Source organism: Galeopterus variegatus, unplaced genomic scaffold, assembly GCF_000696425.1.
Source record: "Galeopterus variegatus unplaced genomic scaffold, G_variegatus-3.0.2 Scaffold1525, whole genome shotgun sequence".
Lineage (NCBI taxonomy): Eukaryota > Metazoa > Chordata > Mammalia > Dermoptera > Cynocephalidae > Galeopterus > Galeopterus variegatus.
In genome coordinates this window covers 70,175-92,535 of record NW_007727636.1, presented here as the reverse complement: position 1 = coordinate 92,535, position 22,361 = coordinate 70,175, and the positions used below count along the sequence as shown (strand labels likewise).

The 22,361-nt window shown below is 41.1% G+C and overlaps 1 protein-coding gene across 1 annotated transcript; it reads right to left on the bottom strand.

Annotated features, from left to right (window-relative positions):
• Positions 1–3,903: 3,903 nt before the first annotated feature.
• Positions 3,904–21,026, bottom strand: FAM150A (family with sequence similarity 150, member A). Its single transcript, XM_008577508.1, has 5 exons — positions 20,732–21,026; positions 9,244–9,297; positions 7,224–7,304; positions 6,092–6,172; positions 3,904–4,040 (listed from the first exon to the last, which is right to left on the bottom strand). The coding sequence occupies exons 1-4, from the start codon at positions 21,024–21,026 to the stop codon at positions 6,108–6,110; spliced, it is 495 nt and encodes a 164-aa protein (XP_008575730.1). The 3' UTR covers positions 3,904–4,040; positions 6,092–6,107.
• Positions 21,027–22,361: the final 1,335 nt, after the last annotated feature.

Here is a 22,361-nt window from a genome sequence, read left to right as displayed (position 1 = left end):
ACTGGTGCAGTTTGCCTGGAAGTGGGAGTGGGGTCCGGTCCCCAGATCCAAGCCTCCAGTTCCCAGGCAGGCCCCAAGGTGCTGGTGGTGTGCCTGGGGCTGGAACTAATTTTTTGTCCTTTGCTTCTAACATGGGGGGAACTTCCTGTGGGAACCAGTGCTTGAGTTTATGGTTGTTTAAATTGCTACTTTGCTGCTGTTTCCCTAGGGAAGGCTTTTTGTGTAGCTTAGGGTTTAATGGTTGACCTTATAGGTACTTCTGGCTCTCCAGAGACCCGGTGGATCTGTGTTCTGTAGAATCTCTGACCTGGGCTTGAGTTTTTTCATCAAACTGCACCCCATGCAATTCTGCATTCCTGACCAGTCTCCTGTGAGTGGTCCTGTGCTGATTGGGGGGCAGATCAGCTGTCCTTGCTGTGTCCCAGTGTTCCCCTGGTGGGCCCGTCTCCCCCACTGCCCGTGCTGCAAACACTTCCCATGGGACGGGCCCTGCACTGGTCCCTTGTGATGACTCACCAGCTTCTGAATGGCTCAATTTTTTCAGTTGTTCTGGCTCCTCGCTCCTGCGTGGGTCCACGTGAACCCTATTAGTGGTCTTGCTGTCCTGAGGGCTGCCACGGCCCTTTTCTCTCCTGCCACCTCCAAGTAACTCCATCTGAACGGCACAGCTGCAGCTCCATGCGCTCAGCAGCTCCAGCATTAAAGCAGCCGCGGCCTGAAATGCTCAGAGCAGCTTTTTCTTTCTCTAATCGTACTTTCTCCTGCCTTTATGAACTCCGTAGGTCTCTCCTCCTCTTCGCTGAGCTCCAGCCCAAACATAAAAAAGTTTTAATGGGTAACTAGAAAACTGCTCAGTAGTGTTTTAACTTTTTTATTTTTATTTTTTTGGCGGCTGACTGGTCCAGGGATCAAACTACCCTGGACTCTGGCGTTATCAGCACCATGCTGTAACCAACTGAGCTAATCAGCCATCCCTTAATATTTTTTTGTAAATCATTGTCTGCTTTTCATTATGAGTGAAAATGTGCTCTTTAATCTTGTTCGTTGGATTATGAGATAATTGTTTATTCTTTTATTATTACACAAAGCACCTACTGTGAGTCAGGCACTGTTCTAGGCTCTAGAAATGCTTCAGAAGTTAGTCTCTTCCCTTCAAACCTTACTTATTATGGAGAGATAAGAAACAAACAAATATCATTACTGCTTAGACTGATAAATAATATGAAGTAAATTAAGCAACGAAATGTGGGGGGAGGCTACTTTAGATAGGGTTAGATTTTCTAATCAGTTATCCATTTTTTTCAACATGTAGAAAGCAATGACACATACACCCCCTACCCCCAAATGTAAGCACACTTCCTGCCTTCCAGGAGCTCTCAAGAGCCAGCTTCAGTAACTGCATCTTGCCTTTCACAGCACAGGACGTACATTAGAGAGTGAAGTGTAAGGATGCTAATCATTCAGACAGTTCAGAGCCTAACCGGGTTGTCTGCCTAATCCCTTAAGTGCCTCGCTGAGAACAGCCCACTTAGTGGATCCAGCTCTAAAGAGTCTGGAGGAAACATTGTTAACCTTCTGGCTTGCTGCTTAGACAATGAGGTCACTTCTCTGATGTGTGGATGTTACTTTACTAAGTACCATGAGTGTTTACCCTACTCACCTTTCAATCGCTTATTTTCCATGTGAGAAAATTTTCTCTATGGCAACAAATTGAAAGTTTCTTTATTCATTCCCCACTATGTCAAAATTAACGCAATGAGAAAATGAGTAAATGTGGTAAAATAAACATCATTTTAACTGGAGATATGTTTAATCAATCTTTGTGGATTAAAAAATATATATACAGCATTGAATATATTTCTGAGGCATACTAGTCATCTATGAAAATGTTTAAAATCTAATTTCATAGAATTACATCTGAAATAATATACTTTACTGAGTCCATACTAACCATGAAACCCCTTTAAGCTATTTTCTGTGTTTAAGCAAAATATGTCTCCTCCACAAGTTCTTATCTGTCATTATTCAATAGCCTCTTCACTTCTATAAAAATAGCTCTCAGCTCTCTACATAATTATAAGCAAAAACTACTTCATTTTTTCAAATGCAGTAAATATTGTAATTACCATAAGTACAACTAACTAAAAACATAGTATTCTCATTCGTTATTACATAGCATTAATTCTTCTCATTCGTTATTATATAGCATTGCAGAATTCCATTTTCCCCCAGGTTTTTAAAACATAATTACTTTTAAATCTTTGCCCACAGGCCGAAACAAATAAAAGCAAAAATGTAGCTTCATAATATTCCTGAAGCCAAAGGGCATTTCTATTTTTTTTATTTTTTTGTCTTTTTCCATGTCCGGCAACGGATTGCAACCCTCAGTGTCGCCCCCGTACCGGACCGGGACCGGCAACGGGATCGCAACCCTCGGTGTTGCCCCCGCGCCTCGCTCAGCCAGTGATTGGGAACCGGTCTGTATGTGGGATCCGAACCCTCGGCGGGAGCGCAGCCGCGCTTCCCAAGCGGCGCACTAGCGCAGTGCGCCACCGGGCCGGCCCCAAAGGGCATTTCTGAGCTTGCTCTTCTGATGGACAAAGAAGTATGTATGTTTACATGCACAGACAGACACAGCACACTCAGTTATGGATGATGCATGTGATACAGAGATACTGTGTCTTCATGACACCAACATGAACAGTTGGAAGGTGATAAAAAGTCAATGATTCTGGGCCGGCCTGGTGGCGCACTGGAGAGTGCGCCGCTTGGGAGCGCAGTGGCGCTCCCGCCGAGGGTTCGGATGCCATGTGGAGACCGGTTCCCGCTCACTGGCTGAGCGCGGTGCGGGCGCGACACCAAGGTTCGGATGCCATGTGGAGACCGGTTCCCGCTCACTGGCTGAGCGTGGTGCGGGCGCGACACCGAAGGTTGCGATCCCGTTGCCGGTCAGTAAAAAAAAAAAGACAAAAAAAGGAAAAAAAAAAAAAAAAGTCAATGATTCTACTGTCTGTGATTAACAAGCAACTAACGCTTTGTCTGCTCTTTAAAAGGATGAGGGTTTTCCACTGCCCTGTTGTAAGTTTCTGACTTTTTACTTTCTGTTTTGTTTTGTTTTGGCAGCTGGTGGGTATGGGGATCAGAACCCTTGACCTTGGCATTACCCACACCATGCTCTAGCCAACTAAACTAATGGGCCAGCCCCTGATTTTTTCACTGTTGTTTTTAAATTAAAATAATTGAACATATCAGGGTATTTTGTCACATTCTACACAGCATCTGGGCAACCCATACATTCCTCTCACTCCCTGACGTACATCTCCCCAGTCCAAGAACAGCAGGACTTTTAAAAATTTAAGACAGTGATACCATATGTTCTAACTTCGAAAGATAGAAGTTGTCTCAGGATCCTAATTATCAATTCGGAAAATTAATATTTATATACATACATACACAGTAATCATATTCCAAGAGCATAACCTCTGCCACAAATATCTTTAATTAAAACAAACACAGATTTTTCATATTTCAGTTTTAATAAAATTCACATTTCAAATTAATGCAAATAAATATTACAAATTCTGAATAAACGAATTTAAATATTATTAAATAAGAATTATAAAAGTGGACTTCATACATAATTATTTAACAAACATTAATAAAAGTTATATACAAAAAAGTCATCCTTTCCTACTAGTACTCTCAGACATAATTTACACAATTAAATGTTTAATAGGGAATTTTAACCATATAAGAAAATAATATATCTAGCAAAAATAAAGTAGAATAGCATAATTTTGAATATTCTATTTGCAACATGTGATTTAAACCATTTTTAAAAATTACAAATTACTGTATACACAAAGATAAACCAAGAAAACCTCCATTCTATGGTAGGACACAGCTAATCAGTTATTTTGGGGAAGTCTTTTATATTACTCATGTTAATATCCACAAAACGAGATGCTTCATCTCTTTTTACATTTAGTCTGATTCCAGGCACTTTTTTCTTCAATTAGACTTGCATTCTTAAGAAATGCCTGTAGGGGGAGGGAGGCGAGAAGAAAAATGTTTGTGACCTGGTTTTTACCATACTTAAAAATATGTAGAGTTTTAATAGCTATATTTTGCCTAATTTTGCTTAAAGGATTTGTGGAATCTTCATTTACAGTCTACTCTTAAAAATGCAGACTAATGTGTTTGTGGAACAAGAGTAAGTTAACCAATACTTTTGGGGATATAAAATGATTTCCCTATTAAACTTTTATGATATATAAACATGCCAAAAATGAACTTGACATCACCTAAATAACTCATAAAATATTCTTAAAATTTATTAATCTGTAATATTGTGATTGTAATATCTTGTTAAATAATAACAAACAGATACTATCACAGAAAACTACAAAAGAAATCACTAAATCTCTAAACTCTGCAATGTTAAAGAGACATATTTATTAGTTTTGTCTTTTATGGATTAGTCTCAGAGGAATGTAAGTTTACATACAATATTTTAAATTACAATACAGTACTTGTTTGGGGAAACTTTTCCAGTTATGTTGTTTGCTGGACTTCACATAAATTTATTCACTTACATAAAATATATTTTAAAACAACAAAAAAGACAAATATGGCTTGATATAGGTCATTTCAATAGCCAAATACATTTTCTTGATTTATTCATGCCTTGTTTGCATTACTGCATTATTAAATAGTTTTGAGACAGGTTGACAATAATTGATTCAAGTATCTTGCTACTGAATACTGAAATGATCTAGCATATTTTCTTAATCTAAAAAAAGAGAGAACTTTTAATTTAGCAACTGTAAATATGCAGAACTAGCAGTTCTAATTATTATCATTAATTTGTAATAATAGCTTTTAAAATAAGAACAAGGATTGTCTCAGTAATTGTCACGACAAACCTGTGAGACAGTTTAAGTAAATCCTCATGCGGTTATTTGGGATAGACTTAGTTACGCTGGCCAGTTCAGGATATTCAAGGATCCTTCTAGACTACAGGTACTCTCTATGACTCTCACTCATTGACACCTTCACAACCTGAGAAACCACAGTGTCCGTAAAGGGACTTGTCCGTGGTACTGAAATGCTGCCCCCAAAAATGTTGACTTTGTATTGCAATGGGAAAGAACTACTAGTTAGAAAAATATCTGCAAAGAAATGAATATCTTCCAGAATTTTGTATAGATTCTACTTTTGTAAATAGATATAACAATGTACATTAAATTTATTTAGAACTGTACAAATACTTCATTGCCCTAGAGCTCCTAGGGTGATTTAGCCAGAATAAAAATTCTGAAATAGTATTTCACTTTTGTAAAGCAATAGGCTAGAGCAAATGATGATTACATGTTTACTGTATTTTCTATTCTTTGATTTTTCTTCTACTCTTCCAGTACCTTCTCTCTGCTCCTTGCCTACACTGTGTCAACCAAAGCATTAAGACCTGGTTTCATTTTATTATATCTTTTGGCCAGTTAAAGAAAGACAGACATTCATCTAACATCTACCTATATAATATTTCTTCACAATAATAAAACAATACCAAATGTTGAAAGATTTTTAAAAATCAAAACTATGCTACCATCCCTAAGTGAATCATTATACAGTATATGCATGTATTGAAACACCACACAGTACCCCACAAAAACAAATATAAATAAAATAGAAAAAAATTATTTTTAATTAAAAATATCACTCAGGGCTGATAAGGCTGCCAAAAAGCTATTTATTTTACTTAATTAAATCACTGTTGAGGACATTTAAAAGATTAATTCAATAAACCAGCCTATGCATTTTGCTGGCTGCTGGCTCACTTGGGAGAGTATGGTGCTGATAACACAAAGGTCAAGTGTTCAGATCCCCATATCGGCCAGCCACCAAAAAAACAAAAACAAACAAACAAGAACAGTCTGTGCATTTAGACCAAGTTTTAACATTAAGTGAAAAATCTACAGATTAAATTCACTAGGTACTGCTGAGATTAGCTTCCTGGCTTCTTACATTGTTCAAAATTTTCTTAAGAAAGAAAGACCATTAAACCGGATAAGAAAAATAAATAAGTACATACCCATAGGGTAGGTTTTCTAAGTCTGTGAGCACACTGGACTCACTGCTAATCTTGTTAGCAATCTAGCACATCTTTTGTAATCTAGGAAAAACATTTAAAGGTGAATTATGTATACAGTTACTATAAATGTGAGGAAAATCATGTTAATTATTGTTACTAATTCATATAACAATAGCTATAATTTAATAAGCACCCAATATATCAATTGCATAACAAGGATTTTCTCATTAATTCTCCTAAAAACACAATCAGGAAGGTGCTATATTCACTTTAGAGATAACAGCACCTCAAAATGTTAATCGTCTCATAGCTAGTAAGCGGTTTGATCCCAAAGCCTACACTTTCTCTGCCATGCTGTGCTAACAGTTAGTCATTTTGCCTTGAATCCAATGAAATTAATTTTCCCTAGTTATTAAATACAAGTTGTTTTTGAGAAAACAAGAACAAATCTGACTCAACATCCTGAGTAAAATTAAATATTCCTTAAGATGAGCAATATAGTTAAAAAGAAACAAAATGTTTAAGATTCATTTTCTTTAAAAGGCAAGTTTAGGCTTAAAAAGGAATTTAAAAACAGCCAACTGACTTACCACACATAATCATAATTTGGGTATTTTAAATAACAACACTTAAATAGTGTGTTTGAAATCATATTAACTTTGGTAACTTAAGTATTCAAAAGAATTCATTGAGCTACCATTATATGGAAAAATCAAGTACCCAGTGTATAAGTGATGCATCATAAAAAATATTTACTTTAAAATAACTATTGAAGAAATTTTGACTTATGCTTCATAGTCATTATTTTTTTCATTTATATAAGAGAGCAACTTATTTATGCCAAGGAATTTGAATAATGATAAAAGACTTAAATCTTGACAAAGATGTTGGTCTTTAAGGAAATCTGGCTATTTTCAGATTTGGATCTAGTCCTACTTAGAATGTGCTTTCATTCCTTATAGTTTCAACAGCACACACAAATCTTAAGTACTGTCAGTGTTATAAATAGCATCTCATACAATGTTTAGTCTAACATTTCCCATCTGCAGACAGCTGAAGTTTAAAATTACACGCAATTATTGTTAAAGATTTAAAAAAAAAAAAAAACCACAAAACTGCCCAAGCTACTTACAAGCTGGCATTGAGCAATCCCTGGTATTGTAATAGAGTCGATGGAAATGTTTGCTACATTCAGCTGAAAATGTGACTGGCCCTAGTGAACAGGAAAAGAATGCTTATTATAAACACAGGCATGTTTTCCAAACAAATTTGCTGGCACTTTATGGACGAAGATAATATAACTGCAGTTTACATCCTTCCATGCCCTTAAAAGAACTTGCCGAGCACTCTTCCCCTCCCCAGACTCTGTGGGAGGCGGCAGTTGTGATCTGTGAAAAATAATCTAAATTCATTCCACATTCTCAACACCTCACATAATGGAAGCTTCACTTTCACCAGAACTTTTTAGAATAACTAGGAGTGAAAAGCTCTAGACTGAAGAACAATCTGTAGAGAGAGAGCAAATCAAGTGGATGTGAAGAATAAAAAAATAAATATTCTTGCTTTCTACTTTCTGTTCCCCAGTTTTTTATTTAATAGGAAGTATTGTTTATATGCAAAGACATTTATTCCATTTTCTCATTACGATAATTTGTGTCAAGGACTATTGTAAAGTGGGCAGGAGCGACTTCCCTTATCTCTCCCCGTAAACCCAAGGTAGCCCCATCAAAACTTCTATCCCTCCACTTGGAGCTGCTTTCTATGGAAGTGGTAGGAGTAGAGGGTCCACAATCACGCTAACAGGTGCCTTCACTTCCCGTGACACAGGTGGACCTCCACTTGATCTTCATGACCATCGTTTTGAAGTTAATAAACAAATATGATCCTTGGATTTGATTAAGTGGGAAAATCACATCTTTCCCACATTATAGGCCTGAGATGTAAAACAATAAAAGATAGCTGGGATGACTGGGAACAGAGCAGCAACAGGAAATATAGCAATAGTAAACACGGGCGCACTGTTCAGAACAATTTAATGATTTACTAGAACTGGGGGCATAGGATGATTTGAGATTAATCCACAAATTTGATATGAAGAACAAAACAGTGTGATGAGAGAGTCTTTTACTTGTGTTTAAGATGTGGCATATGAAAGTCTGTCTCTCCCTTGTTCGAAAAACCTCTATTTCCCCGACTGGCTGGGGAGCACAGTCTAAATTCCTCAGCATGCCACTTAAGATTGTTCATCAAAGAAATGTCAAATGTCTAAGGTGATACATGTACAAAACACATGTACACATATCAAAACATCACACTGTATCCCATAAATATGTACGATTATTACATATCAATTAGAAATAAATTTTTTAAACTTTTTTTTAAAAGGTCTCCACTAAAGCGCATAATAAAGAAATTTCAGAACATTGGTGATGAGAGAGAGAGACAGAGAGAGAAGTCGATCCAAAACCCTTCCGTAGAGAACAACAGAGGCCACACACAGCAGATCGGGTGTCAGAATGGTATTAGATTTCTCATAGTAACATTGAAAGCTATAAGAATGGCTTAAGTCTTCAAAACTCTGACAGAAAATAAATTTGAACATAAAATTTCACAACTAGCCAAATTGTGATTCAAGTGCTTGAATAAAATAAAGCCATTTTCAGACAAAAAAAAAAAAGATTATTGACAGCCTGCCTTTCTAGATGTATATTTGCCCAGCGGTCACACACATCCCTACCTAAATTCCCCCACAGTCTGTCCACATCACCTGCCCGTCCCTCCCCAAACCACACCCTGTGCCAGCACGCCCTGCTCAATGGATGCCTTCTCACCAGAATGCCTCTCTCATCCTGGGAAAACCTTATTCATTCCTTAAAGCCTAACTTAAATATTACATCCACTACAAGCCTTTATTTATTGGCCAAGTTACTCACTTCCTGTGTAGCCCTAAAACTTTGTTTGTACTTTTATTACTTATCAAGATCTGGCTTACATTACAGTTAATACAAGTTAATAGCACATGTCCATTTCCCCAACTGGACATAAAAACTGAGCCTCTAACAGACATTAATCTTCAAATCCCCAGTGCCTAACACAGTAATCTGCATACAATCTTTGTATTTAATTAAATCACTGATAAATTGTATGCTTACCGGTGAAATGCTTTATGAATTTGTCTTTTAAGTTCAAATCTCTTGGGAATATTTCTGAAAAGAAAAGAAAAAAACTTTAGAATTTCTTGAATACATTTCCGCCATTAAAAAATGTCCTTAATACGCTACAACTGCAAGCACTAAACACATAAACCCATGGCAGTGTATGTAGCTGATCCCAAATCCATTCCCTGGGGCTCCAGAACTCTGGTAGAGCCACCTGCCTGCTCTGCGGCTCTGTCACGGCTCCTTACAGGCCCTTGGAAGTGCGTGGCCAGAACTGAAGGTCAGATTTGCCCTCTCCCCAGACCTGTTTCTCCCCCGTGTTCCCCAGTTTTGTAAATGGCATCACTCTTTCTCCCTTGCTCAGGCCCCAAATCAAGAAGTTATACTTGGCTTTCTCTTCTCCCCACCATTACCCCCAGCCCATGAGTTAGTTTTGTACAATTCACCTTCAGAAAATCACCCCAGACCCATGCACTCTGTCTCTTCCCACTGGCACGAGGCTGAGTCACGCGTGGCGCTGCTGTGCCTGGACTCGGGCAGCAGCCTCCAGCAGGACTTCCCTTCCCTCTAGGCCTTTTTCCTCGCTGCAGCCGGAGCAAATAAATGCAAATGTACTTCAGGTCATAATATTCTCTCACTTAAAAGGCTTTGTGCTTAACATAAATTAAAATTTAAAAATCAAACTAAATCCTAGACTTCACCTTGAACTCACTAAAAATATGCCATCCAGAAAATGCAATTTATAAAAACAGTTGGGAGCATACACAACTCTTTCAGAGGAAGAGAAAACTTAAACATCAATAAAATACTTGAACCTCAAGATTTGTTGGCAGTTATACATTTAAACTTACAATGTTTTTCTTATAGATTGACTCCTGTGTAGGTCAAACATAGTATTAATATAATGGGGAAGCGAACTTGTGTCTCCTCCCCATCGGCGAGTCTGAGCCACCGCATTGGTGAGTGAGACAAGGCAGGGTGACGGGGAGCTGGAAGATGAAGACGTGGGAATTCTAGAAGCCCTTTCCCCATACCTCTCTCAAACCAAACACAGCAAACTGGTGGCTGCGGTGTCAATAGTCCCTGTGATATTTGGCCAAGTAGCTGCATCTGCGCTTCCTGAGAGATGAGCCAGCCGAGTGCAGCAGGAACAGGGCTAAAGCGTGTTCAAAGACTTAATTCTATTTCCAAAAGCATTTTAGACTACAAGTTTAATCTGTAGGCCCTGGGACAATGATGGCACTCAGGTCTTTTACGTAAATAAATATATTCTGTAATGTGAGATTCTGTTCCAATCCTTTCTGAAAGAAATCAGCTAGTCAGTTTGGCTGATACAAGTTGTAAAGACCTGCCGACAAAGAAAAACATGACCAAAAACCTTCTCAAAATAAAAAATATTTATAAAACACTACTCATCCCAGGTTATTTAGATTACTTAAAATTGTTGTACTAATATTATTTAGATGTTTTTCTGATTTTCCAAATACCTTTAGAAAAACTAAATTATTTATTTAATTTATTCTTCACCCCTTCACAAATAGCTACAAAAGACAGAATTGGCATCTTAAAATTAAAACCAGAATGTTTCGGAAGATATCAACTGCTTTCAAGGGCGACATGATATTTTTCAAATGAATTTTTTATTATTGAGCAGTTTGAGATGTACAGAGTAATTAGGTAATACAGAGAGTTCTCATAGACTCTATGCCTCGTTTCCGCCATTACTAACATCTTACATTACTAGGGCACATTTCTCACCATTAATAAACAAATACTGATACATTATTATTCACTAAAGTGCATACTTTATTCAGACTTTTTTTTTTTTCCCTAATGGCCTTTTTCTGTTCCAGGCTCCTATCCAGGGCATCGCATCACATTTAGACATCGCGTCTCCTTAGACACCTCTGGGCTGTGACGGCTTCTCAGGTGACTTTCCTTGTTGGTTGATTACCTAGAAGGTTTTGTCAGGTATTTTGTAGAATGTTCCTCAGCTGGAATTTGTCTGATGCTTTTCTCCTGACTAGGCTGGGGTCATCGGTTTGGGAAGAAGACCACAGAGGTGAGGGCCCTTCTCATCACGTCACATCACGGACAGATACTATCAATATGACGAGTCACTGTGGATGCTGACCCGGATGACCTGGTGGAAGCAGCATCTGCTGGGCTGCGAGGTTCCTCTTCTGCCCTCCCCACACTGCACCTCGGAAGGACGTCACTCCGCTCAGCCCACACTCGGAGGTGGGGGGTTACCTGCCCTGCCTTGAGGGCAGAGTATCTACCTGAATTGTTTAGATTCTTCTGCAGGGGAGGTTTGTCTCTTTCCTCCTATTTATTTATTTACTTACTTATTCAATCGCTTCTCCTATTTATTTATTTACTTACTTATTCAATCGCTTTCTTATACCAGTATGGCCTCATGGATATTTATTTCATACTTTGGGTTATAATCCAACACTAGTTAGATTGTTGCTTAGATGGTTCCAGCTTTTGCCATTGGGAACTCTTTTAGTTGGCTCCTGTGTCTCTCTGACATACTCCTGTCATTGTGGGGGTTTTTGTTGTTGTTGTTGTTGTTGTTATTGTTTTGTATTTTTACCATTTTTTTATTTTCTGGCATCTACCAGATGCTCCAGGCTCATCCCGTATTATTTCCTGTCCTAGTCCTAGTGTCAACCATTCCTCCAAGGAGCACTTGTTGCTTTTATCGTAGGATGGTATTAGATACCAAGATCTGGGCTCCAGGCATGCTCCATGCTCCTAGGATGTCATTGCTCCCAGCCCCTCTGAGCTGACAGAGTGAGGACATATGTGTGTGGTGCGAATGAGCAACCTGATTTTTAATATACCTGGTGTTTAAATTATTTCTAAAATTGTACTATGGTGCTTGATAAAATATATTTTTGTCATGTACAGTATGTGTGATATTTCACTGTTGACATTACAAAGACCACATAAAAATCATTTAAAACAATCTGAGTTCAAGCATAGAGTCATATCAAATCACACTCTGTACCCCACGGGCACTGAGTCCTCTCCTAAGTCTGGACAGTCTCTGCCTTCACCTTCTCAACCAAAGCAAAATTCTGTGTCAAGCCAGACAACTCCAAAGATGCTTCAGGATTGTTCATTTATAAGTTGAGGATGACAAACTAAATAACCTCTAAAATCCTTTCTAAGTCCTATGTTGTAAAATATTATGACAAAATTCTAACATTTTACTGCATGTTTACCAAAGGACAAAACATTAAACGAGTACAGAGAACTTGAAAAAATACAAAATCATGTTGCAAAGTAGATTTCTTTCTGGTTTTAAACCACAGGCCAATTCATGTTTAATTTAAACTTTAGCCATTTTTATTTGAAGACTGATCTCATGAAAATGATTTATTCAGTTTCTGGTTTAATCTAGTTAATCCCCCTTCCAGATTTAAAATTATCATTCCCCTAGAAACTTAAAAAGACAAATGAGATTCTTATAAAAATGCTAAAACATTTCAAAAACAAATAGATGCACAGCATTTTATACTGAGATAACATTTTTATGGGCAATCAGTTATTAAGAATGACAACCAAATGAGAGTAGATTAGTGCTAGCAGAAAGCACAGGACCCAGCTCTAATGATGTTCTTGTTGGATTATGCAGCCTTATCAACAAACTGAGCCACTGGAAAATCCCGGAGGGCTGTAAATCCAGCAGTAATTTACACCACTCTAGAAGCATAGCCTCCAAGAAGCAAAAGCCTGCCTGACCAGAAATAAAGGACAGAGAGCAGGTTTGAAGACAAAAGCACAGGGACAGACAGGGAAAGGTCAAGTTCGAGATTCCTGTAGTGGACATACTCAGCAGAGAGTGGATATGAATCTAAAGGAAAAGAGAGGGGAAGGAGATACATTTTGGAATCAGAGACAATAGCCGAAACTAGCAAAGTACACAAGGAGCTCTTTGAAAGTGAACAACCCATGGATGAGAATGGAACCACAGGGGGCTTAAAGGACGGCTGAAGAAGAGGAGTTGAGGGAGAGAAAGAACTGGTCAGAGAAGCAAGAGAACAAAGTGAGAATAACTGCAGCAACGTAGGAACCATTTAAAGGGGACGGGGAGAGGTCAACAGCAGGAAAGCCTCCCAGATGAGGTCTGACACCTGCCCACCGGGAGCCGGCTGAAGCCCAGGCACATCGCGGGCAGGAGCTGATGACAGAGGCCCACAGGCAAAGCTGGCAAAGGAGGTCGAATTGTGTCCTGTGGGTTATATTAATCACACCTTTTAATTTTCTATATTCTGATGCTGACATCTGGGGTGGTGCTGACCCTGGAGGGACTGCTCCTCCCAGGGCTAGGCAGTTCCTACAGAGAGTAAAGGACTCACCTGCAAGCTCACCTTTCATTTGCAAACCAACCAAAATGAAACCCACACTCTACCACCTCCTCTATTGGGCTCTCAGGCTCAGGGCCAACATCCCCCTGCCCCAATCACCCCAGGGCCAGTACCAGACAACCATGGACAGCCCTTAGCACCACAGTCCACTGAAAATATTCAAACTAGCCAATGCTAAGCCTACTTCACTTCCTGGCCTTGTCTATCCCGTGGAAACCACAATGAAAGCTCATGCGACATTTTCCTGTGTGGCCTGTGTGGTGTGCTGTGCCTCCTATTTCCAGGGACCTGTGAAGATAAACTTCCTCATTCATGACAGGCATCTCTGTGTCTGTGTGTCTTACCATGCCTGGTAAAAACAAATCCCAGGTACATTTGAAAACATGAGTGGTGGTCAATACCGAGAGGAAGCCTAACTAATCGTCTTTGTTTTATATCCTCTGGAAACAATGCAAAAAATATTTACTAGAAAGCTTACACCTCTTCGAGCAATCTTCTGTAACAATCTAAGACTAACTTTTTCTAAATATGTTACCTCCTAGATGAGGCAAAGAAATTTTTTGCACAGCAAGAGTTTTCGAGTATATTTCCATATACCATGAACATTACTGAAATATGTAATTACTACATGATTACCATATGTTAATAATTTTACCAAAGTAATTCAAAATATTTAATTAGATAGTAAAATAGAGTACATGATCACAGGAAATATTCTTTCTAAGAATGGAATATATGAGGGATTAGAAGATTGGATGGATAAAGGTCACAAACAGTAATAATACAGTAACACAACTAAGCCAAAATTTATTTCATCAGCACATGGGATAAGCAAGTTTACCACGCATTGTCCATGCAACCTGGCCTGTGTGTTAGATTTCTTTTCTTTCTTCTGAAGAATCTTTTATTTTCATTCTGTCTTTTAAGAACTTTTCAAGGAGTGGCCATTTTAACACTTCATCAATTAATATAGTAGTAATGAATAATTAATGTAGTTATCAATTTCTATTCTTTTCACTTAAAATTCAAGCTATAAATCCTGCCCTATTTAAACAACACTTTGTTTTAAAATCAACTGAAGAACAGGAGATATTCACAGGAAAGAGTTACACGAACGGCTACTATTCCAAACCCAACATGGAAGTTGTGTTTTTCCTTTCTTAGCAACAGGCATATCTTCTGGCAACAAACGCGTCCTATAAATAAGTGTAACAAAGCTTTGAAGCAGTCACGATGACATTCATCTTTTCAGATTCACCACTGCTCGGATGCCCATGCGGAGCTCCAGGACAGCAAAGCAGTCACACATCTGCGGCCTCCTGGGCCAGGAGCCTTGCCAGGTGCTGCCCACGTAGCCCATGTCACTCGGTCTTCACGAGAACCCTTGAGATGGGCACAGACACACACCTGCACCTCAGAGACGCATCCTGCCCAGGCTGCACAGCCCAGCTGCACAACTGGAGCAAGTCTAGGCCAGTGATTTCTGTCTCTGCAGGGTACTTTACGTCATGGAAATCAGCAACAGCCAATTGGATACTATTGATAAACTTTTTACTGAACTCTCAGCCAGAAATAATCTTCTTTCAGAGTTTAAATTTTTTAGTGTTTTTGCTTTTTTGTTTTCTCATAAGTAACTACTGCTTAACAAAGATGTGACATTTGGCTCATGTAATTTATCATATGTCCACAGAGAAAACATAGATCTACCAAGTGTGACATAGACATGCAGAGTGATTCAAATGAAAATTAATTATGGGTTCCGTAGAATTTAAGTGAAGTCGAATGCTCATATATTACATTTTAAAAACATTAACAAAAGTGCAAAGTGTTTACATTGGGCATACTCTCCAAGAACGGTATTTAAATATTAGATGAGTAACTTGCCATTTTACTAAACATATCTCTTGAATATTTATTTTTCCATTCAGCAAGGGTGTGCCTTTCTCACTAGCAGCTGTGTGTCACTGTTTTTGGTGGCTCTCCTGGAAGGCCCCACCCTCAGCTTTTCTTCTTTCCTTCGTTACTTTACTCTAGTCCAGCCTTTTCCTCCTGATGTCCAATAGCCACTGAAATAGGGCTGGCTTATGTGCACTGGCTCAAACTATGTTTTCCAAAGTGGGTTCCTTCAAAACCTAGTCCTATGAGATGCAAATAAATGCTAAATTTTTTTTAAAAAAGAGTTTAATAACACTGGTTTACATAAAGTTTCCTTTACTGCAGGACTTCATGGTGCTTGTACAGTGATTGTCTAAAATGGGGCTTAATGATCATGTTCTGGAAGCTGGTAGACCAAGGAAGCCATTTTTCACAGATTATCTTTCAAAACATGCTGGAACGTGTTGCTGTAGAGCTGTGGGCGCATGTGAAGATGGAAGAGAGCAGACAGTGAGCAACTCAACGAGAAGCATGGCCAGTGTGGGCAGGGTGGTCAGGTGCTATCTCTCTCTGGAAGAAACTTTCCAGAAGATATTTTTTTTTTTTAAGGTGACTGGTAAGGGGATCTTAACCCTTGACTTGGTGTTGTCAGTACCACGCTCTCCCAAGTGAGCCATGGCCGCCCTCCCAGAAGATTCTTACATCTTACATGCCACCTTTCTCCTCCCCAATTGAGGAAAAACAAAAAACAAACAAACAAAAAACCTGCTGATGTTTCCAAAAATTGAATGTACACGAGAATTCTCAAAGAGCTTGTTGAAATTCAGACTCACAAACTACACTCGCAGGACCGATTATATCCAGGGTTAAGTCCAGGAATTAAATTTGGAATTTGCTTCCCAATTGGTTCTGAGGCTCCCAGGAGCCCCATTTTAATAACCATTACTCTAGAACATACCGTGGGCAGTAAATGCTGTATTGTCTAAACATTACCAAATGGTAAGAAATTAGCTTATGACTCATAATGGTACAGATTAATAATAAGATGGTAAGTCAGGTTTGGCTTTGGGGCAAATAAAAATTCAAATTCTTTTACTTTAAAGACAAATTTTAAAAATTAAAAAAACTTCAGTTTCTCTTCAAAAGTTTAGTGTCCCCCCAAAAAAAATCCTTACTAAATATCAACTTTATATAGTGACTTTGGTAGGCTATAAAGTATTATCAAAAAGACAGAAAATAACAAATGCTGGTGAGAATGTGGAGAAAAGGGAACTCTCCTACATTGTTGGTGGGAATGTAAATTGGTACAGCCACTGTGGAAAACAGCATGGAGCATCCTCAGAAAACTAAAAATAGAATTACCTTGCGACCCAGCAATCTCACTACTGGGTATATATACCCAAAGGAAATGAAATCAGTATTTCGAAGAGACACCTGCACTTCTATGTTCACTGCAGCACTATTCACAATAGCCATAAGATGCAATCAACTTAAACGCCTGTCGGCAGATGGATAGGTAAAAAAAACTGTGGCATATATGCACAATGAAATGCTATTCAGCTATAAAAAAAAAAAAAAAAAGACTGTCATTTTCAGCAACACGGATGGAACTGGAGACTCCCAATGTTAAATGAAGTAAGACAAATACTGCATGACCTCCCTCATGTGGTATCAAAAAAAAAGAAAATTGGTTCTCATAGAAGTAGAAAGTAGAACAATGGTTACCATAGGCTGGGATGGGAGTGGCGGTGTGGGGACGAGAAGTGGTGAACTAACGGGTACAAGACTATGCTATCTACCCTAAGTGAGTCATGGTGCAGAATATGCACCATATTGACACAACACAGGTACCCCACAAATACGTACAACTAAATTTTTTAAAATATTGGAAATAATGTAAATGGTAGTGGAATAGCCAAATAAGTTATTGTATATCTACTCTGCCAAATATTAAGAAATCATTCAACTGATAATAATGACTATATAAAAATTATAAATATTATTATAATAAAATGTTCAAAGAAAACACTGTGACTGGGGAGGGACAAGCCTCACACTCCTTATTAAGAATGTTCATTTGCAATTGTTCAAAATAACTTCACCCAAATGACCTTCACATTCTCTCCTTAGGTTCCATGTCAGCAAGGTTTTACATCAAACGCCACCACCACAAATCAGACTCCAGAGTCTAAAGAAATAATGGAAACACCTGCTGAAATCTCTTGAAAAGGCAAAGATAGTGAAGGGAATATAATATGCATTAACCTCCCATCAGTCCCCCGTACTGTTCTATGTCCCTACATTTCACAGCAGTTTCCTTTCTGTCTCAAACTCCCGTCCTCTACCTCCACTACAGCCACGTCTCAGCCTTCTGATCCCGTCTTCGTGTCAGTGGGGGGTCCTTCCATGCCCCCTCATCCTGACAGTGGGAGGCAGGATTCCTCGTTTGCTCCTTTCTGCTGTGCAAAGATCAGAGACAATGGGAGGAGAGAACAGGAACAAGGGGGCAGGAAATAAGGTTATGAAAACATGCACTTTCTCATTCTTTTCCCAGCAGGACAGACTGGCAGGGGCACGCACAGAGTTAGGGAGACAATCTAGAAATCACTGTAACACTCTCCTAAGGGCTTGAACTAGGGTGGAGAGGACAAGAAAAAGGACAACCCAGATTGGGGAGGCATTCGAGGCAGAATTTACCAACAGAACTGAGCTCCTCAACAACAGTCAACAACGCTGGTTAACTTCATATTCCCAAACCCACCAGAGCACCTTCGAATGTGTGTTAATGGCTAAAATGAAAGGATGAAGGCATGCGTGAACAGACGGGCTGTGGGCAGGAAGGAGGGGCAAGGATGGTGAATGACAAGTGTTCCTGGAAAAAGAGACCCTAACACTCACGTGTCTCCCCGCCCCTCTCTACAGTCCTAGGGGCATCCTTGCTGCCGCTGCCTTGCCTCTGGCTTTTCTATGTACTGCTCCTTGTGCCTGGGAATGATCCCCCCACCTCCAGCCTCACATCTGCATTTAGAGAAGCTGCCTAACCTGCTGAAAAGGAAAATGCACAATTGCATGTGCAGCAAGAATCTCAGAGCTCAGAGCCTGTACGTCAGGCCCTGCTAAGGGTGCCTATTATGTCGCAGAATTATGGAGGCAGAACTCCAAACACTTCTGGCAGTGATAAGAGTCCTTGGCCTCCAGGACCTGTGAGATGTTTCCTCCTGAAGGAATTATGACCCTGCCACCCCCAAGCACGTCCCATGAGGACATCTGAATAGGTCCTTGTCCCCTCCATTGTCATGTACTTGTTTGTCCCTGATCCATGCCCAAGTGTCCCATTCACGGACTCAAATACAGATGTAATTAACCACCTTTTTCCATGTAAATAAAGTACAACAATCAAAAGATGAGACCACCACAAACAGCCATAGAAAGCAGCAGATTTGGAGCGTGACCCCTAGGCCACTTTCTATCAGGCTATGGTTTTCTTTAAACTTTGGAGTGTTCGAACTTTTATTTTAACTTTTAATAAAATGTTCTGCTGTATCCCTTGTGTCTCACTTCAGTAAGTCCTCACTGTCTTTCAACCAGAGAGAAAAGATCTGTTAAACTTAAATGAAACAGAAGGTCTAAATTAATGTTACCATAAATGTGTAACTTGAGACTTTCTCCCACTTTTACATTCCAAAGTGACATTCACTCTCTGAAATAAATATTTGGGCTAACAATAATTTTGATCCAAAGTGTGTAGAGGGCTTTAAAAGGAAAGCACATGAGAGTCTCTCTGCCCCACCATTTTCTGCCACGTGAGACACTTGCGTTGCTGTAGAGCCACCACCAAAGAAGACCCTCACCAGATGTGTTCCCTGGACTTGAGATTTCCCAGCCTCTGAAACTGTAAGCAATAAGTTTCGCCTTCTATTTTTTCAACAGAGAACCCAGTTCCAGGTATTTTGTTATAAGCAATAGAAACGGACTAATACAACCTCCCTCTGCTTGGCTCCTCACTTGCAGAACATCTTGCTCCTTCCACCGACCTGGGCACCAGCCTCCCTCCTCCCTGCACACCAGGACGTGTTGGGAGAGCCCAGACACCTGGCTGCCTGCTCCCCTGGGTGGCCTCAGCTCTTCGCACGATGACTGGCACATAACAGACAGGTACACGATGAAAGTTTGTGGAGTGAATAAGTATCTATTTATGTCATAACTATTATGAAAGAAAAATGATGCTAAGAAATCCCTCTGCGTTCTTAAAAGTAAAGCTTGAGCAGAAGGGCCCTCAGGCGCTATGGCGCAACAGCCAGATGCAAGCCACCAGGCATCCTGAAGCACCCCGGTCTGTGTCCTCCCTCCAAGCCAGCTGCAGGCCACCAAGTGGCCCTGAAGAAGAGCCTCTCTGCTCCAAGCCTCGGCCAGTAACTCCACTTTGCTCTGTTTTTGCAGGGTCTAGACAGAGACGCTCTGGAATAGCACCTCTCTTCCTTGCTCTCCCCCGTCCTACGTGCCCTGCGCGTGCTGCAAGGCTCCCTCCATCCTCTGAGCGCCCCCCGCCCCAAAACAGCCCACCGCGCCCTCTGACCTCGTCTTCCCTGGGCTTTTCTTTTCCTCCCCATCACATGAATTCTCTGTCTGTGGCTGTCGCATGACCACCTGTATGGCTACTTTTTCTCTCTTCTCCCCAGCGCCCTCCGTCCCCAGGCATCTAAGTAGCAAGAACCTGAGTGTCCAGAGTTGATTTGGGAGCGGCCAGCAGCGTCCCGGGCCCTTGCAAACTGCCCCAGGAAAGGGCCGAATCACCGCAAGCCGCAGCAGCCTACTGAACCTCACGTGTTCGTCCCCGGTCCCCGTGACCTGCTTGAAAGGGTAGGAAAGGGGTGCTCCGGAGCATGTTCAGGTGGCTGGAGGCAGCAATCCTAGATACTTCTCACCCCGGAAGGCCCAGAAGTGAGACACGGATAGGCACCTCACCTGCCCACCATCCCTCGGCCGGCGGGACCGACCCCCCACGTCTTTCGGCTGCTCCACCAGTTTACTTCCAAACAGTCCTGCCACGCCTGCGACGGCGCATGCAAAGGGGCTCCTTCGGCGGCCGGCTTTGGCTAGTGAAGGTTCAGCCGTGGTAAATGTAATAGACTCGCTCCCTCTTTCCCCGAGGGCCGGGAATCTGGTCCCAGCGGTCACCGGCGGAGACCCGGGCGCGGGGCGAAGGCTGCGCCAGGACGGGGACTTACCTGCGCTCCGGGAGGAGCCGGGAGCCGGGCCGGCCCAGGCCGCGGGGAGGAAGAGCAGCGGCTTCGGCTTCTCATCCGCCACGCGCTCTCCCCTGCGCCCCCGGGGCCTCCCCTGAGTCCCGTGCGGGGACAACGCCAGCGCCAGCAGCAGGACCGCGGGCANGTCCGCGTGCCGAAGCCTGCGCGGGGCGGGGACGGGCAGAGGGGCGGCGCCTGGGGACCGCGGGGAAGTCCCCGGGGATGAGGGCGTGTCCGGCACGCGGGACCCTAGGAATTCCGCTCTGGAGAACGACATCCTCGTACTTAGCCTGGTCTTCGGGGCTCCCTACGGAACACTGGCCCGGGCCCCGACACCCGGTCCCTGGGAGAGACAAGTGGGCGACAAGCTGCGTCGCACCGCCAAGCTCCTAGGGCTCTGTCTCCCGCAATTGATGGTTAATTATCTTCTCATTTGCAAAGTGGCAAATAGGTAAAAAGAGAAGGAAGGAATGACCACGGGAAACGGAGGCTCCGTTCCTCATTAGGCATTGCCCGAAGTTAAATTAATTGTACAAAAAGATCTAGTCGGTCGCAAACCCTGACAAGTAGTCCCAACTCGTTCAAGTAGTTAACCTAGGCTTGGCATTTTCAACGTCCAGGAAATTGGGGAAACAAAGTAAGCTTTACAGGAGCCCTGTGACATCATGCCTTTGAATGAAGCTCTTAAGGAGGTTGTTGCACAGGCGAAGACTTTACTATTAAGGAGGCATATGACTGGTGTCCCCTAAGCAGACACAACGCCTATGAGGATGGCTTCCACGGTAGGAGACAAGGAAGAGCATTCTTAGAAAAATAGATGAAAAGAGTCTCTGAAGGTCTTAGGCGGAATAAACTCTTTCTAACAGCTCTACTCAAGTGAAAACATTAAACATTTAGAAAATAGTAGAAGATCATAGACACTGACAAGCATTTCAGAAATTAATTTTAATTAGAAATCCAATGTTAGGGACTACTCTGAAAAAGCGAGGTAATGCAGTGTGAAATAATGCTGGAGAAGGAGTGGTACAGACATGACAGTAAGAAATGGACTCCAAGTCAACTATCAGGGAAAAACAAAACCAAACCCAGAAGCTGGATTATTTCCCTGCTTTCTATATACTGAAAGCTAGAGGAAGTGAACAAACCAATGAACTTTCCAGAGCCTGACAGATCGGGCTCTACTATTTGCCACGTCATTAGCCGTGTGACCCTGAACAAACCACTTAGCCTCAGTTTCTCGCTGGCAAAGTGAAGAGATTGAACTTCAGTGGTTCTCGGACTATGTAGTATGTGAAGAAGGGGCTTGGAGTGTGTGTGTGAAGAAAGCAGATTCCAACACCCCCGGGGACCCAGTTCCACAGGAGGTGCCTGTGAATTTGTAATAAAAGGGACTACGGATAGTTCTGAAGCAAGTGGTCCCTGAAACCCACTTCTATTTATTCAACAAAAATTTTTTGAATGCAAATTAAAGACTAGGCACAGTAGAAAACACTGGTGCTACAACAGTGTGTAAAATAGACAAAATCCTTGTCTTTGTGAAACATCTGGCTTTGGGCACCTACTTCCCCAACACAATGATTTCACCATAAATAAACAGGGTGCCTATAGCTTG